General features: G+C 37.8%; 1 protein-coding gene across 1 annotated transcript in view; it reads left to right on the top strand.

The window, feature by feature from the left end:
* InR (insulin receptor) overlaps window positions 1–19,604 on the top strand; it is a 56,094-nt gene that overhangs the window by 28,832 nt on the left and 7,658 nt on the right. Inside the window, exons 3-13 of the mRNA XM_013320773.1 lie at window positions 14,079–14,253; window positions 14,374–14,485; window positions 14,618–14,752; window positions 15,860–15,995; window positions 16,277–16,455; window positions 16,623–16,769; window positions 17,107–17,266; window positions 17,613–17,757; window positions 18,147–18,367; window positions 18,646–18,820; window positions 19,161–19,393. Of these exons, the coding sequence (XP_013176227.1) occupies window positions 14,079–14,253; window positions 14,374–14,485; window positions 14,618–14,752; window positions 15,860–15,995; window positions 16,277–16,455; window positions 16,623–16,769; window positions 17,107–17,266; window positions 17,613–17,757; window positions 18,147–18,367; window positions 18,646–18,820; window positions 19,161–19,393 (1,818 nt within the window). The remainder of the gene's footprint in view (window positions 1–14,078; window positions 14,254–14,373; window positions 14,486–14,617; window positions 14,753–15,859; window positions 15,996–16,276; window positions 16,456–16,622; window positions 16,770–17,106; window positions 17,267–17,612; window positions 17,758–18,146; window positions 18,368–18,645; window positions 18,821–19,160; window positions 19,394–19,604) is intronic.

Here is a 19,604-nt window from a genome sequence, read left to right as displayed (position 1 = left end):
CTATTTCCGCAACAAGTGTTGTTTTCGCGGAGGCCGGCGCGGGCGTGCTCGTCGCCGCCCACCTCTGCCCACCGATACTCAAACCCAATGCTCTCGCCGACATTACCATGCAACACATTGCCATCTAAAATGCAACAACTTATTTACCCTATACTATAATATAATAAAACATTTATTTTCCAAAAAAAAAATTATCTAATTTTTTTTTTTTAGAGAAAACTAATGAATAGGCTGTAACCTTTTAAATATGATCGATGGCATAGTATATATAAACGATAAAAAGTACTCACATTATAACTAGAACCAGATGAAACATGACGTTTTATGTAGATTGTGTCTTTTCAATCTCATTTACGTTACAGTGCATATTAAACAAATAATAAGTACAAATACAGGAAGAAAACAAGTTATTATTATTATTAATTACAGTACCTACTCAATACAAAGAGTAAGTAAAAATATATGCATTTATGTTTTATTGCGTTTTTTCGTGTTTTATTACCTTGAATGTTTGCACTTTTCAATTGCATATAATTCACGCGCCAGAACCGTCACATTTATAAATAACGCGAAATAAATATGTTGTAATTGTTCAGTTAAAGTGTCTTGATCTGTAATTATCACTGTGTACGTAAGTAAATATAGATATGTTTTCGTTTAGTTCTAACACAGTAAGAGGGCAATTAAATATGTGTAATAAAATATTGTTTTTTATAAATACAATACTTTGTCAACATTAAAATGTTTTGTGGCATTAAAAGTAAACCGGATATTACTGGATTTCAAACTGCGTCGAAATCAAATCGAACAGCTGGCTTTTGCATCATTTAAATATAATATTTATAACATAATAATAACATACAATACTAGCGGTGGGCCGCGACTTCTTTAGCGCAGAATTTAAAAAATAAGCCTTTAATACGTCCGCGTGCATTAGTTACAAATTTTCATAAATAACTTAGCAATATGCATGTACAGCAGAATTGAATGAAATATAAAATAAAGTACAGTTTATTTTATTTTTTATTATATAATAACCGTATATTATGTTTTCAAAATAAATTTATCATAGAGTATTAGTGTGAAAGGAAAAATGCCATTTTATTAACTTATGCTTTAAATACAGCAACTTTATGGTGGAGATTTTAGTGTTTTTCCGATAGCGAGGCCAACAACCCTAGGTATACGTCAAACGTAATCGCGTCATATTATACTTTTGAAGTTTGGTTTATTCGCGATTTGATTAGTTTAGCAAAACTTGGAGACAGGGCGAGTACGCTGCGCCGGCGACAGCTGCGTCACACAAACACAAATATGGCGCTTTGTCATCGCCCCCGTCACCGCCGTTTTCACGCATTCTACTACGACTACGTAAATCCGTCTTGAAATCTTTGCGTTTCTGATCATATAAGGAGTGGACAGATTAACATCTTATCCAGTTGGTTCATGGCATAGCACACCACGAAAGCGATATAAAATACTAACGAAATGGCGAAAATTGTCAACTACCGTTGTAATTAGCTGTAGAAAGGCACTCTGTAACGTAACAATAGATCGGACATGAAACAATTTAATGAACTCTATTTATCGCTTAAAGAAATATTTTACAGTAAGCATTGGCATCTACTTCTCATCATGGGAAAACACATTAAAATCATAATGTCAGTGACCATTTAATAGTCAAATTAAGATACAACGACACCATAACGTACAAAATATTTTACAGTTCGATAGTCCTTCGTGCTACGTTGATGTGTTAATTGGTTGTGCGCCATTTGGCTACGTTAAGTTCACATCCCTGAGGACAATGTACGAATACAATTTAACTTGATAATTATTTTACGTGACAAGATCACATAGCTTATAAATTGCTGACACATTACTTTATTACTGTTTTTGTTAAATAAACATAAATTTAAATTGCAACAGGGACATATAAGTTGGAATCCAAGCATCTCAATTAGCACAATAAAAACGAATACAGATCGTATAAATATCGCTAGTATTGTAACATTGTAAGCGTTCATATATTACGTTTGTGCATCGCAATGACTTACGCAAGTGTTTTAATTGATGCCACTATGTTCCCGCCATGTGGTGATGCGTAGTAAAATTATCACGCGATCGTGAACTGCGGCACTAATGTAGGGGTCTTAGGAAAGCGTGACCCAGCCTTTATCAACAAATGATGTATTTTGTATGTAAATACGTACATTATGTTTTGACATCTAGTTTGAGTAATTTATAGTAAAACTTGGTGTTTGTGAAATTGTTATTATGTAGTCCAAAATTTTATAATATGTAACATAAGATGTTTTAAACTGGATATTAGGAACACGATGTTCTATTTTTATAACAAGACTGACTGTCACACGGCTCCGCCTGTGTGAAATAAAAATAAAAATTAGCAGCCTTTATGTTTTTTAAGATAATGTTCTACATCTATGCCAAATTTTAGCGAGATTTGTTCGTCCGTTCTGGAGATAGTACGTATTAACAAACAACCATAAATCTAAACTTTTGTATTTATAACATTAATAAGAAGGAAGATTTGGCTATTTATTAAGTTGTTTATAAACAATTTTGTAAGTAATTACATGTACAGTATGCTGCTAGTGGCTCATGAGATGACAGATAAAGTAAAAGCATTAGAGGGCGAGGGGCCGGCGTGGTGCGGGATGGTCGCGACGGCAAGTCGTGAGGTGAGAGGCAGGCTGCGGCGTACCGGCCGCATTCCGCGCCGCGCCGCGACCTAGCCGCCGACCTAGCGCCCCGCTCCCGCACTCCCTCCGCAACCGTCGAGCAATCCTCTTAATACATCCCGCGCAGACGATATCATCAATCTTGTATAAATTCTGAGTTGGTCTTTCCGCATAACACGACCATATAGAGTGCCTACATTACAGTTAGGAACGTAACAAATACAAGTGTAACTCTCAAAAACTCGAGAGTAACACATAACTATATGAATTTTAAAATCCTCGGTACGTTTGAAAATATACTAATAATAATTTACACAAGACGTAAGACAAGAGAGATAAAATAACTTTAAAAAAAGGCTAAAATTAAAAAAAGCAATTGACACTCCATTTAAATTTGCACAATGCACCGCAAAATTGAATGGCCGATAAGCGGTCTAGGCATGTCGCGATGGTTAAGTCCGTCGGGGCTCGAGCGCCGGGCCTCCGCGAACCCCTCTCTCTCTCTCTGTCGCTTCCGGGTCGACGACCGCACGATGCGACCTTGGCGCACCGCACGGCCACTAGCCCTTTTCTCGGCGGAAATTTACATGTTTTTGTTTCGTTTCTACGATGGATATATTGCGTTGTCGTTGTTGTATAAGTTTAATGAGGAATTATTGGAATGGCGTCGTCGGAGCCGGTGAGCGGCCCCATGAGTCACGCGGGCGCGCCGGGGGCGCAGCGGGGGCGACGCGCTCGTAAACAACCGGAGCCGCGTCGTAGAGGCCGCCGGCTCGCACGACGCACACAACAGAACGCACACTGGTGCCTCTCTCAGCAATCTTGCTCCGTCAGCGCTGCGTTCCAAAGCTTAGATAAAAATTACTTTTGCGCTTGTCATGCAATGGATTGGCCGTCCAAGACAAACACATTTTGATTTACTCGATTCACATGACATGAGTTGCAAAACACCCACACATAAAACTTTAAATAATCATCGTAAACACAGATATTGGGTAAACCTATAAGACAATGTTCCTGACGAATTGATAACAACTATCTGACTTTAACAAAATACTGAGAAATTAAGCATATTCTTGCAAATCATACTACCGTATTTAAATTGTGTAATGTGTAGACTTTTGGATAAAAAAGTACACTAACACTACTAAAATTACTAAAAAATATATCAAGATTTGTCCTTACCTACATAAGTGCATGGCCAGTCTACCAATACGAAAGACCTGATCAGCAGATTCATTAATGAGTATAGGCATTTGCCATCGTTTTAATTACTTTACAATGTAATTTTTGCGAACGTTCTTTTTCATTACACATCATCGAGCAGCGAGTTATTAATGTGTGTGCATTGAAATAAAGTTAAAGCAAGCTCAAATAACCACAACATGTAATAATTCATTAATTTGGAGTAGCCCGGAGCATAAACATTTAACGTGCGTGCTTGTTAGCTTGCTGGTGAACTCACCATTCATAAGTTGCGTACACACCTGTGGGAATTTGTTCGGTTGTACGCAGCGATCCATCATGTTGTCGCTTTTTAGCGTACTACCGTGCAATTGTTACACGTACTTGTAAGGTGTGAATGAAATTACAATGGACTCGTCGAATTCATAATAAACGTACGATCGATGACTATGAATCTAGTTAAGCGATGTCGGTTACATATTGTTAACGGTAATTTATTGCAGAAATGAGCACGAGCGGTTATAGCTAGTACATTTAGGTTGTTTTTTTTACTTTTAAACAAACCGTTAACCGAAAAACCATTGATAGATAACGTAAGAGATCGTCTTGGAAGCGCATCTTTTATTTTTCCCTGTCTTGTCAAGAAATGCGAACATTGTTGCAGACGGCGAAAATCTTAATGACAGTGAAAAGACTAACGATATCAGTGGGGTTAGACAAAATGCATTCGCTTCGTGGGGATCTGATATAATTTTCGATAAGTCATGTGATTGTCGCGCCTCAACTTCATACATTTTTGAAGTTCGCTATGGAATCGCCTCGAAGCAAATGCATTTTGTCTAACGCTGCTTGTCCCCTCGAAATGTAATGGTTCTATATACATATTGTAACGGAGACACGTGGACTGATCTATTAAAGGTTGGATTTCGTCCATTTTCTCACAAACAGAAGTATGATTTGTTCTTCGCATTTTAAGAAAAATATTGTAATTCGGTTAATGTTGATTTGTTTTGATTTTAATAAATGTTAGTTGGCATAAGATTGACGGGCCTCGGAATAGACGTGGGTGACACGTGTCGCATTTTTTTCTAGAATCGAGGTCGTTGTCAAAACACAGTTGTTGTAGCGAATCTGCATAATTATTTTCACGTTTCTTTATTTTATTTAAAGATTTCTCAATGTATTTTCTTGATTAAGGAATAATGTGATATTACAAAGCCTTATTTACGTTCCTCACACGTTGGGTATCAAACACAATAATATTAAAGGTGTACTTTTCCATACATTTGGGTTCCTGCGTATAGCGCGTTTAACCAAATTCTTCAAATTTTATGTACAAAGCCAAAGCATTTAAACTATTTAATCTTTTATAAGCTAACCATCTGCGTCTCCCGCGTAAATGCGTCGTATGCTGGGAATCGGTCCGCGACTTGACAGGCAGGTCACGCGCGCCCCCCTCGCTACTTTTATTACATTCTCCGAATAAATGTCCGACGGAAAGCCTCTAATCTTACACAGCCTTCTTGTATACCTATTTCATGGTTACGGTATTTTTTGTTAGCGGCGCTCTTTTTTACAGACTGGTCTATTCGTGATTCAGCTAGTTTAAAATTACCTACCCTTTACGTTTCTTGATTGATTTCCAACATGGAAAACTGATAAATTCTATCAGTACTACGAAATGCTGCCCGATCATTGTCAATATTAAAAAAGTGCTTGGGTTTTTTCGTGAAGTTTGATGTCATGATATTCATAGTTTATGAGGAGTATAGTTTGACTTTGAATTGAGGCAGAGGATAGGCATCATGACAATCACTACACTATAATAAAATCTCAGTTTATTATATAAATTTGTAAAACATTATATTGATCTTTGTGATGAACAATATAATAACATAACCGAGGAATAGCAATGTAATTTCATAAAACATGTTTTATGTAGTTGTGGCACATTTTTTAAGGTCCTGTCTCGACGACAACGCTTAGTTCTTTCGTGACCAGTTTTCCATTAGTACATCGACACGAAGTTGGCTCCCTTTACGATCGTGACCCGAATCCCGCGGAACCTTTTCTTCTTTATTACGATATTACCATAATTCGCTAACTTTAAGCCATCTTATCCGATTCTGTTACCTAACGTGTATCGTAAATGTTAATGCATAGATTTTGCTTAAATGTTGTATGTTATTTATTACAGATTGTTCATTATCTTATATATAAAATTCTCGTGTCACAATTTTTGTTCCCGTACTCCTCCGAAACGGCTTGTCCGATTCTCATGAAATTTAGTGAGCATATTGAGTAGGTCTGAGAATCGGTCAACATCTATTTTTAATCCCGCGCGGACGGAGTCGCGGGCGACAGCTAGTATCTTATATTAATTTAATAATTTTGACGTCATCGATGTAGGAGGAATGAAATCACCAGCTTCAATTTGTGGAACGTCTTAATAATTGATCAAACTCTGTCGCGTGATTGTTTCTTAGTATTTGCATATATTCGTGTATGTCCACTATTGTTAGAACATTTACATTTCAAATATTTAACAAATATTATTTCGTCAAATAATTTTAGTTTATTATTTACTCTTAAATAGTAGGTGATTATCTTGTTTTTAAAGACTCTTGTATATTGTATGTTTTTTTACATTTTTCTAAATGAGTTCTATTTTTAGAGCTATTTAAACTAGCGGCTTCTTATTTCTGTCGAGTTAAATATAAACTTGTATTAAAATTTGTTTAAATGCTAGTTTGGAGGTTTATTTGCTTTTTATCACAGTTTATTTTCTATTATCATGTTATTAGACATTTAACAGTGGTAGAGTCCGCTTTAATATTTTCGCACGAATTGGCCCGGCTCGTCTGGTGAAATACCATGGCCACAAAGAAGACAGGCGTCAAGTGGAAGCAATTCCGCGTTTCGTTTGAAGAGTGTGCATCCCGGAGGCCTAATTTAGTTCTCTTTCCCTTCGCGCCCTTTTTCTTATAAGGAAAGGATGGAAATTGGAAGTAGACTTTCCGGATGAGAGGATGCATGGAAAGCATTCTCTCCTCCGTCGATTAAAGGTAGGCAACGCATATGCAATTGCGTATGTCTATGGGCAACGGTTATTTCGCGATTTCAGCGATTTCAGGTGGCCCCCCGCTCGTTTGCCACCACATGATATAAAAGAAAAATTATAAGACGTCATGTTAATGTAATGAATATTATCAAACAAATCTGAATAGTCATCTGGTATACACGTAAAGCGATATTTTTATTATAGTTAGATTAAATCCACAAATACCTGGTATCATCATTTGTTACTGTTATATATTCAACCAAGATTCTCAGACCCTTCAGGTCTTCTTTTGTTCAATGAGAAGTCAAAAGTATATATTTGAAATCATTCCATTGTGATATGTAAAAATTTTCCTCAGTTAGTCGACAACCGTATCAATGCTTGTTGTGTGACTTTTTAATATAAGCAAGTTGCTATGCGATACCGTCCATTATTTCAATAAAGCTGAACGATAATTTGATTTCAGTTCAATGCTGTGACAATGGTGCCGTTACAAATGTATCGCTTCTGATTACATTACACACGGCTAAATGTACCAACTTTGACTGTACCTATTGGATTTATGTTATATTTACAATGTTATCTCAAGTTAAATGATCCAAAACACAATTTATTCCTATATTATAATAATGGAGAATTTTAAACGCATGTAATATAGTTAATAACATGACTGCTATTTACGTCCATATGTTGTACTAGCTTTTGCCCTCGACAACGTCCTCGTGGAATTAAAAAAAACTTTATATGTAGCCTATGTGTTCTTTCAGACTATGTACTACATCTGTGTCAAATTTCATTTAGACCCGTTAAGCCATTCTTGAGATATCTTTAAGAACATTCATCGATCCATCCACCCATCTTACTTTTCACATTTATATTAGAAACTACTTTTTCACAAAAGACACATCTAAACTAGACCTAAATTTAACAAAGGGACATTAAATAAATCAGTGGAATGCGATTGTTGACATATTGGACCCCAAATTAGAATATGATTCTATAATTTTTGGTTTAAGATATATTTAAGTATCATACAGTGTGTACACTTGGTTAATCCTCAACAGAACATAAAGCATTTTTTTTTAAACGAGACGCCTCAGTGAGAGAGCCGACGCGGTTTACATCAATACATTTAACGAGCTCTTGATCGACACTCAATTATCAAAATGAACAAAAGAAAGTACAAGTGAAAGCCAGTCACGGCGTTGCATTGGCCCGGCCTTGGTTATCCCAAGCTATGTTAACATTCGAACACCTTTAATTTATTTTTAATGGACCTTGACGAACAGTGATTGTAATACTTTGATATGAAATATACGAATTAAAGTTCAGATTTGTTTTTTTCCCAATGTGTATAAAAAATTATAGAGATATTTATTAATGGTGAAATTGTTTACTAGTGTATTATGAAGCGTACACGAGACATATTCTAAATAAGCCCAAATTTGCCCAAAGCTATCGTGAAAACAATAAATTATAGTTGGTTAAAAATATTCTTAAGCTAACGTGATGTATAAGAAAATCTAATAGGTCTATTAATTCTGTCCTTATAGAAGTTTCTAGAATCAATAGATCAATGATCTATAACTTTCCGAAGTGATCAGTTGAATTTTAATGGATTCGTGGAAGTGCGTGCGGATTTGCCGTGGCACAAACACGAGCCGGTTAACGCGAATCTCGTTCACTGCCAATTTATGTATGCCCTTACGTTCACACTTCACACACATCAAATTAAATCGTACATATTTGTACTAGAAAACATTTTTATACATTTCGAATTCCTAAAACAATGACACAATTAAAATGATCTTAGACACTTTTAGTAAAAATTATTTGTACAGATCTGTACAGATCATTTTTCTTATTTTAAATGCAAAAGTATAGATAAATGGATGTTTTCATTACGTATCTTCAGAAAGGCTTAACGGATCTTGCTAAAATTTTGCATAGATGTAAAGCATAGTTTGGAAGAACACAGACTTCTGAGTCTTTAATTCTGTGCGGATACAATCACGGTTGAAATCTAGTATAAAATAAAGGAGTATCACAATACAAAGTACAGGATATCTTCGAGCGAAAAGCGTTGTAAGGAAAATTTTCTTTAGTCCGTACCTAGTTGTTCCGTGATCGGTCTGCGGCGACGCGACACGAACACTCGCCGCCGGACATTGCGTAACCTGTTTTGCTACGCAGTACCATTCCAACACTACTTACGCCGATACCCACATCTACAACTATTATGTATTTGACGTTTTAATTGGCCGCGTGCCTTCAGCCGATCAAAACAAACTTTCGTAATCACCCGCTGGCCATATCTAGTTTTTAAAACATTATAGTCGCCGACCATGATGATTTATCATTCCAATACATTTAATAGACAAATTGCTAAAACATTATGACGATGACTTTATTATTAGCACTGTAATGAGAAACAACAACTGTTTATTGTTGATTGTACCAGTAATTATTATAATTTATTTATCCAACAATTTTATTACTTCTGAGTTGTTTATTTCTTGCTATGTATAAAAATAGTTTGCAAGTTTCTCAGCTTAGTTGTTCGCATAATATCGATACATTCATCCATCGTCAACAAGTTTGCTGAAAAGTGTGCTTCGGATGTTAAAATATTTCAATATGATTCTGCTCTTTTAAGGCGTAAAATATTGCATCTTCATAGCTACATTTTAATAACTCATACATAACTTCGAGATATTACTTTAAGTTATTTAGAGTAAATATGTAACGTTTGTACGGTCCTTTGTTCTATAAAAATTCTAAAGCAGTTTACATTGTTTTTATGATAACTATTTATACTGCCCGTGAGTGTTTTATGTTTCCTGTAACTCCACATACCTGCATAATGACTACAAACAATATTCGTACTACAAAATGTATTTGCTGTGAGATTGGACCTGACTGAATGCTTAAGTTGATTAAAAATCGAAGTCACCTCCTTATCTTTTATAAAATATCGTATTTAAAAAGAAAAGGATGTGTAAAAATATGCAAAAAAACTTACCTCATATTCGTCTGCTAATCACACGTGAATATTTTTATTATTGCCTTTCTTATTAGTTATGTTTTTAACGTCGCATTGTATCAGTATAATTTGAATAAGAAATAAAATCATTATATGAATTTAAAGTTATTTCAGGTAACTGTTACTACATTTGACAGGTAACGGTTTTTCGACCGCTCGGCGTGAGCGACGCCGCGTTTGCGGGCGGATGTTGGGAAAAAAATATAACGTAGGTAATTTACATTGGTCGTACGTGCCGGGCGGGAGTGGGCGCGGGCGCGGGGCATGTGAATGAACATCGACAACAACAAACGTAACGTGGTCGGCGCGGTGCGGTGCGAGCGGCAACGGCCATTGATATCTTCATTCAGCGACCGGAAACATAAATCAGCGTGGCCCTGGACTACGCCGCGTGTCTGCAACACGCGTTTGTCATCTTCAACTCCTTTGCTTATTGCCTGCCTTGACTATTTGACCTTCAACCGATGCACATCTTGCAACTTAACTATTAAAGCAATTACAGCATACTGTAACAACAGAAACATATGTCTTCAACATTTACAAGCATTGTGCAAGTTATATTTTAAAATATGAAATTTGACCATTTTAAAAGAGAATCCTACTATATACTCATGGATAAAAAAAGAAATTGTAACTTATGTGCATATGACTCTTTGTTTGATTTGAACGAATATTTTTAAGCGTTCTTTACTTACTACGCGGATGGACTGGGTGACAATAAAATAAATCAAATTGAATCCGGGAGATTTGTCATAGTATGCGGCGACGTCTCCGCGAGCCGGATATCCGGGTCCGTGCGGACGGCTTGCCTCGGGCCGCCAGACGTGGGCGGCACTGCACTCCTCGAACCTTATGCAATGGAATAACGCCAATGAACGCCAGACGAGCGCGCCTCTATTTGCAGTGAAAGTGCAACTGAGTCACGCCCGACATCAGAAATAGAGCTGCGCCTGCACCGCCGCCGCCGCCGCTTATGCCGCAATGGCACACCGGACTATTTTGTACGCATTGATGGATAGAGCGCGCCGCTTACGTAACAAACACTCCAGTTATATGGCGACTCTTATCTCACAGAGTCCCCAATGTATAAATGTCTAAAAGACAGTCGCACTCTGTCGTCAGCTTTTACTGGTAATGGTACATGGCGGGGATGGAACTTGGAGGTGTAGATTGCATCACCAAAACCACTGTATTATAATAAAGTACATAATTCAATCGATAAAACGGTACAAAAGGTATGAAATTACAATGTTAATATTTACGCAAGAAAACTATGACCTTCAAGAAATAGCATTATTGCTTCCTTGTATTTGTACATAATGGTTGTGTTGTTGTTGGAAATATGCAGTTATTGAGTTAATCACAATGATTTCGCATCGAAACAAAATTATACGGTTCTTCTAACGTAAATAATGGCTTTATCGTCCATAATTAACTTTAGTGCGGCCAAATGGTTTTGGTACCTCTAACTGGCCCATTAGTAGACGAGGGCCGTGAGATTTCATTTTTAAAACACGCCGACAAAGCGTAAATAAATATCTAAACTCAGCACGTTAGATCCATTTGTGATAGTAAACAATGGGAGTGGAACAGAAAAAGAAAATACCTACCTTAATTACTCGTCCGTGATGTACGAAGCCGAAGTGAATGCATTATTGCATACTGTACTTGTAATGACGCAACCTGTTTATCCGGCGAGCATCAGGCGAGGGAGCTCAATGACTATAATTTTACTAAATTATCGTAAACGTAAAAGCTACGCGGCGTCAACCATTAATAAAGAGCCGGCTCTCGTACCATAACACGACTTGCTCGTTCTCACGTCGCCTTGAACTTTTAAGCCCGTTCTGGTGTTATACGAATTTGCGCTTTTACGACAGGCAACCGTTTGATTTGGCGTCGGGGCTGGTAGCGTGGTACAAAGGCGGGCGGCGGGGAGTGCTGGCGGGCGGCGCGGAGGCTGTAGTAGCGACGTAGTAAGGCGTGGCGGGCTGGCGGGGTGACGCCGCGACCCCCGCTCGATATATTGTGTGTTTGCAGTACAATCTTACACCGAGAAATGGATGTTTTTATCGATATTGTGACATACGAACTGAACACTGAACTATAGTCTTTTAAATTTAGTTAGTCTGTTTTATGTTGTGGCTCTATTGCTCTACTCTTACGATGTATAATATAGATACTACATTGATAAATATAATAAACAAAGATACACCACGTCAAGAGCATATTAAAATTAAGTTTAAAAAATATCTCAGTCGTAACCCTTACCTGTCCCGAATACTATACTAAAATAACAAAAACATTACGCTGCCTATAAATACTAGCTCAAGTGTAGCAAACGAGGGTGAGGGGGTACGCGCGAAGAGGGGGGGTCTGCGCTATGCGGCTGAGTTCATTTGCATTGCACAGCGCTGCACAAAACTGTGACTTGTCTGAAGAAAATAATTGTTGTGGGCAGCCGGCGCACTCTTTTCAATGACGGTAAAATATTACCGTCAATTTCTACTACGAAAAATCTTGTACATATTATTCACATGTTCTTAAAGTTTCCGCTGTGAGAATTTCAGTTAGGTACAATATAGAATTAAATTATTCCGCAAAAATACAATGTTATAATTTAATCACTGTTAATTAAGTTTAATTAATTACGGCTCTTTTGTTATTTGTTGAAATAAATATAGTTAATTACTGGCAACGAATGCTTAAGAAACGAAGAGTTTATTGTTTACTTCGGCGGCCATTTTAAGTAATAGCCGCGTGGTTTGCAAACGAACGGCACGGCGGCGGCGCGCAACGCGCATGCGCTAATGTTTTCTCTATGGACGCACTGTGTTGTGCGTACTGCGTACGGCGTAGAAGCGCACTTCCGATACTACGCAGTAGGATGACCTTGCCTCGTACCTCACTCCCTTTACCTTGTACTACTCGAATTCCTAATACAAATGTTGACATTAAGATTGTTAGGAAAATAACTTGGTAATGTTATTGTGTTCTACTTCTGCTTGCTTTTTTTTATCGCTTGTGTAATTATTAAATGTAATACAGAGCGATGACTGTACTTTTAAACAAGTAAAAATTTTCTGAATATTTTAATATCGATGTTATCAGTAATACTAATTTTAGTTATTTATTAGTGCTTGAAATATGGATACTATCTTATGCATAGTGTTTTCATGGCTAACGTATTACTGATATGGACCTAATGACTTCAGACACGCTAAGTCCATTTAAAATCTTAATTTTTTTCGTTTTATGTTGAAGCCAATTAATTTAAAATAATTTGAAAAACACTTAATAAAATGCTTACATAAGTTCTTAAGTTAGAGAAGAATTAACAGTAGCAGTAAGCTCGCATGTGGTCCCCCAACAATTGCTATGCGGGAGATCATTAGCGAATAATCGAGTGCGCACGAAGGGGATAACAAAATAATCATTTGTAATTGTGGAACGTGCCGGCGCGTGCCTGATGTGAGGCGGACGATCGTCTGCTCGCGAGGACCCATTTACGCCCAGCTCGTAAACACAATGATTGATCATTTCATATTTTGTTATGGTTTCGCGCTTTGAAAAACAACAATATCATATGTAATATTAAACTGATAACTGAAGTGAAGAATTTGTAAAAATATTTGTTTGACGAGAAAGCGTAAAGATGAAGTTTTAAATTTTGAGAAGTAGTTAATTTATACTTAAAAATAAGCACTAGAAGTATGATTATAATACACCGAAAAACTCTTGAAAGTCTTAATAGCGGTACTATAATTTTATAATATGTTTTTCCAAGAAATAATGTTGCAATGGGGGACCGTTAGTAAATGACGATGTTCCTTTGAAGTTTCATTCCTACGCGTTTCAAATACTTTATAACAAATAGTGCTTTCAAAATATTTTTAACGTTAATTTATCATCAAGTATTAAACCCAAATCATGCTAAAAATATTATGTAATAATGTTTGTTTTTGACTGAAAAAGCAAATTTTTGATTCGATGGAATTCGGCCTCTCAAAGTATCAGTGTATCCAATATTGACAATATTATTTGGTGTGTTGTTATAATATATATTTTTTGTTTTATTTCCTTTCAGTATGCCCGTCACTAGACATACGCAACAATGCGGACCAGATGATGAAGTTGCGCGGCTGTCGGGTGATCGAGGGCCATCTCAGCATCGTGGTCATTGAGCACCCCTCCTCCAATGCTTACGACAACATGAGCTTCCCCGAACTAAGAGAAGTTACAGGATACATTACGATATACAGGTAAAATTCACCTTTAGTCATAGCTAGTTAATGACGTGGGTAAATGAAGTAGATCCAAACTAAAGAAACTGATTTGAATTAGTATTTAATTGGACGGTCACACAATGATTTAATTTGCAGGTTGATGGGCGTGCGCAACCTCGGCAACCTGTTCCCCAACCTGTCGGTGGTGCGCGGCATGCAATTATTCAAGGATTACGCCATTGTTGTCTTCGATTGTCAGGATCTTGAGGTGATTAATTATTTACCTACCGTAGAACTATAAAGACAAAAGAAGACCACAACGCAAGAAACACCATGTCTTCATATCTCTGTGACTTATGTTCGTGAATGTGTTATGTAATAAAATGTCGTGTGCCCGCAGTCGTTGGGGTTGCGGTCGCTGACACGTGTGGAGCGCGGCGGCGTGCGCATCCAGCAGAACGACCAGCTCTGCTACACCAACACCGTGGACTGGTCGCGCATCGTGGCGGACGGCGACGACAACATCTTGATCCGGGTAAGGTGGGGCAGTTCTCATTCATACATTTTTTACACATAAACATCATACAGATGATTACTTATTTATCTAAACCTCTTATTATAAAGAAATGAAATTGAAGACTTTTCTCAACATAAATCATAAACTGTTGAGGTGAAATAAAACTCCTATCTTTGAGTTGCCTTCGCTATTTGTCTTACTTTAATCAATCCTAATACAATTTATTGGTACAGACATATTTATATAGGAATTAACGATCAAGATGTTTGTTCTTAATCCCTAATTTCTATAAATATAATTCCTTTATTCCTTATTTATTAAAAACAAATATGATCTAGGCATATGAATAAAAATTTGAAGCGTTGGAAAGTGTATCTTGCGATAAAAACATCACTGGGGCCGCGCCCCAACGAGTTATTCGCAAGCTTATAATGGCGGGAAACCGCAGTGACGTTGTTATTGACCACATGCCGTAGCGGCCGTTTCATGATGATAATCGGACAACGGTAGCCCCATCTATTTGGATATTTTTACGCCTATGTAATAATCAGAAAAACCTACCTTAAATTGTGCTTTGTGATCTAGTTAACAATACATATGTAGTTTTATTAAGACTAAAGGTATACAAACGAATAACAATATGGAAAAAATTAACTTACATTCAACAGAAATAGTTATAACACATTGCTCAAATACAAACATAGCTAATACCAAGAAACGATAACATCAGTCGCACACAATACAGCAATTGCAATCGGTCGTTCGTGCCTCGTGTCGCATAATTTGAATTTGCACATAAAAACTAATTTCTAGCAAAAAAGCTCGAACTTTAGTTTGTATATTGCAGGTGCATAGCGCACTATTGGGACCGATTAAACATGAAAATCTACTTCATATATCGTTATAACAGTATACATTCTGAATTAAAATTATTTTTGAATCTATAATTTACACAGGTTATTGAGTTAATAGTAATATTTTGGTAAACGAAAATTTGTTATCCATAAAAGTGAAAAGAATGTACATAATCACACATACATAAATACAGTATTTTATGTTATAAAGAGTATTAATATTGATGATAGAATGTAGAATGTTTTAATCTTAGGTTGTTATGTTATGTAGTCGAACTACGACACCCGCCTTTGCGGCCTCTGCCCCAGCCCGCAGGGGCACAAGGAGGATGGCCAGAGAGACTCTCAATGCCCCACAGACAACTCCGGTCGACCGCTCTGTTGGGACAACCAGCACTGCCAAAAGAGTAAGCTTATTAATATAAAAAATATGTATTTTGCGAGATGCCATACAACCAACCAAACGCAGAACTACTGTCGTGTTACATCTGTCTGTATAAATAACATTATATCCGATAAGCTAAAATAGATCAAATATTAATTTCGGTCGTATTACTTAGAGGAGAATGACCAACGACCGGAAATTGTGGCAAACTTTAACCTTTGTAGAAAAACAAGAGCAGTATTTTAGTACAGTATTAATGTTCTTTACATAGAGTGCGATTGTTCATTGTAATTACGTAATTAGCATGTCCGAGTGCATGCGGGGGGCGCGCGTGCACGCGCAACGGCACGTGCTGCAACGCGACCTGCCTCGGCGGCTGCGACGGACCGTTAGCCCGCGACTGCCACGTCTGCGCCAACTACTCGCTCGGGTACGGCGAGAACCGCACCTGCGTCACCTCCTGCCCCGCCAACACGTACCGGGTAACTACAACTGATAACTAACCTAAACACAAAACCTAACCTAACAACGCTTATGCATTGAAATCAGTATTGATATGAAACATTGTATTGTTTGTTGAAAGTTTTTATGTAGAAAAGAGTACTTTTGATGGATTTTTATTATTAATTGTGTTCTACCCTGTGTGTAGCTGTCGCGGCGCTGCGTGACGGAGCAGGAGTGTCGCGCGATGCCGCCGCCGCAGCCCGCCGAATCCAACCAGCCGCCGCCCAACATCCGCGCCTACAAGATCCTCAACAACACATGCGTCTACATGTGCCCCAATGACTATATGGAGGTACCAAACTTCACATCTCATACACAATATTTAAAAACAAACATTTCGAATACTATTTGAAACATACATTACAAAACAAAAAAAAATGTTTATATATTTTTTCAATTTAGGTATAAAGTGATTTAATTTAATGCTAACGTTATTAAATTAGACTTTTAATGCTATTAAAAAAACGGCATCATTTAATTTAATTAAAAAACATGCCAAACAATAAGGAAAACAAATAACAGTAATTTATTGCTTTATCCATTCGTTATGTCAACAACTTCAATAATGAATTATTTTTCTATGTTTACCATAAAGATAGTATAAATTGTATGATATTTTGTGTGTACAGGTGGGCGACGTGCACAACGGGACATGCAAGCCGTGCTTGCCGGCGGGCTGCGTGCGCGAGTGCAACGGCGGGCGCGTCGACTCCGTGGCCGCCGCCGAGCACTTCCGCGGCTGCACGCGCATCAAGGGCACGCTGGAGATCACGCTCAGAGCTAGCGGCGGCAAGTACACATACACGCATATACACTCACTTTATATTCAAAACACTTACAAATATTAACATCTTTACTACTTCTCGCAATGTGACAACTATAGGGCTATAATTTAGCAAGCTATGATATGTTTTCGACCTTATTGTATTGTTAAATGACATTTTATAGACTTGGAAAGGTACGTCCGGATGCATAAACGTTCTCGACTGTACAAATAGCTAAGAACTAAGTGAACTTTTGTCGCTAAAAATTACTTTCATATGCCGTTCAGTACTTTCTGGAAGACTGTTCCAATGTTGAATATTATACATCAACCATGTTACTTGTTTTATCTTGTTGTATTGTCTATACGCAGGTAACACGATATCGGTCCTGGAATCTTCCCTGGGTGAGATCCGCGAGATCGACGGCAGCCTGAAGGTGGTACGCTCATACCCGCTCGTCTCGCTCATGTTCCTCAAGAAGCTGCGCCGCATCGGCGGACACAACACCGATGCCAAGTGAGTCTGTAATGTCACACAACAGTACCCTTGCATATTTCATCATCATCTGCTCACTACACCCCACTAAGGAAGTCCGACCTTACCCGAACACAGGTGACTAGGAAATAGTCAACCATGCTAGCCCAGTGCAGGTTGCTTCACGTATATCTTTGAATTTATTTGCAGATATGTGCAGGTTGGATCACGATTCCTTCACCGTAAGAATGTTGGTGGTACATAGCGGGATCGAATCTAGGACCTACTTATTAAACGTCAAGTGGCTAACCCCTGAGTACCAACGATTTGATATCTCATTGGCTGAAATTGTTACGTGTAATTTTATGTCTCAACCCTCATCAAATTTACCTTGCACCTTCAAAGTATTGACAAAGTTATTATTGTTATAGAACACCAAGCTTGTACATCTCAAATAATCCTAACCTGGAGATGTTGTGGGACTGGTCGGTGCACAAGCCGATAGAGATAATGCGGGGGAAGCTGTACATCCATTTCAACTCTAAGCTCTGCTACAATCACATCCTAGAGCTGAAGAACATGACGCGCGATCCTATCTCCACTTTCGACACCATTGAGGTCTCCGCTGAGAGCAACGGTGATCAGGCATCTTGTAAGTAACATATGCACTAGTACCGGTTATAATTACGTAATTGGCATTTAGTCATCTTAACCGATAATTTTTTTAAAGGATTCAATCACAATCTACTGTTTCTACTGTAATTCTGATACACTAGCTGTTGTAGAAATCTGTTTTTATCTACATTCTGTTTAGCTATTTTTAGACTAAGCTATCGAAGGTGTCATTAGCTTAGTCTACATCAGATGTTTCGGTAGTAACAGCCCACGGTTATCCATGGCTAATGATCGGCTTTCATTGCCTGTTTTCAGGTTTCCAAGACGTGCTGGAGCTGAAGGTGAGCACGCTGAAGCAGCGCGCGGCGCTCCTCACATGGAAAATGTACTGCGCCATGGACATCCGCAACATCCTCGGATACTCCATCTACTACATTGCTGCTGAACACAACGTCACGCTCTACGGACAACGTGATGCCTGCTCCGACACGTTAGATAACATTTTGTTTATTTTTTTTTAAATAGCAAAAAAGATATAACTAAATAAAAGTCCATCTTTGCCTACCCTCCTGCTCTTTAAAATGTTGAACATAAAAAAAAGTTTCCAAGGATTCCAATTTAATTCAATATTGAAAAATATAAGACTAGCTGTCGCCCGTGATTCCGTCCACTCGGAATTAAAAACTTTATTATAAGCATATTTCTTCTTCCAGCCTAATTCCTACATCTATGCCAAATTTCAGCGAAATTAGCGAAATAGCCGTTCTGGAGATTTTTTTTTAAATTTATTTATTTAACATTTGTAAGAATATGTTATTTTTTTTTACCAGGTGGAGTGTGAAAGACATACCGATGGACAACACGCGGTTCACCGACACCAAGACGACGACCATCGCAAAGAACGGGCTACGTGACCCCTGCGAGGACATGCAGCCCTTCTTCTCTCCCATCTCCCCCCTCGTGCCCTTCAAGCGGTACGCCGCGTACGTCAAGACCTACACCACCAAGCAGGACAAGAAGGGCGCGCAGAGCCCCATCATATACTTCAAAACTCTGCCTGACTGTAAGCATCTTTTTTATAATTTGCACACAAAACTCTACTTGGAGTTGCAGAATTTATAGGCGATTATAGCTACTATATTAGGTTACCAAATTAATTTTTTAACATTTGAGTTTGAATTATCTTGCAACCATGTCACTAATTTAAAAAAACCTTCTGAGAGTAGCTTGTTTTTATTTGATACTAGTTGCTGCCGGCGACTCTATCCGCGCGA

Source organism: Papilio xuthus, unplaced genomic scaffold (assembly GCF_000836235.2).
Source record: "Papilio xuthus unplaced genomic scaffold, Pxut_1.1 DF825946.1, whole genome shotgun sequence".
In the NCBI taxonomy this organism is placed as follows: Eukaryota; Metazoa; Arthropoda; class Insecta; order Lepidoptera; family Papilionidae; genus Papilio; species Papilio xuthus.
Note: the sequence above shows the minus strand (reverse complement) of the source record. Positions and strands in the feature narration are given on the sequence as shown.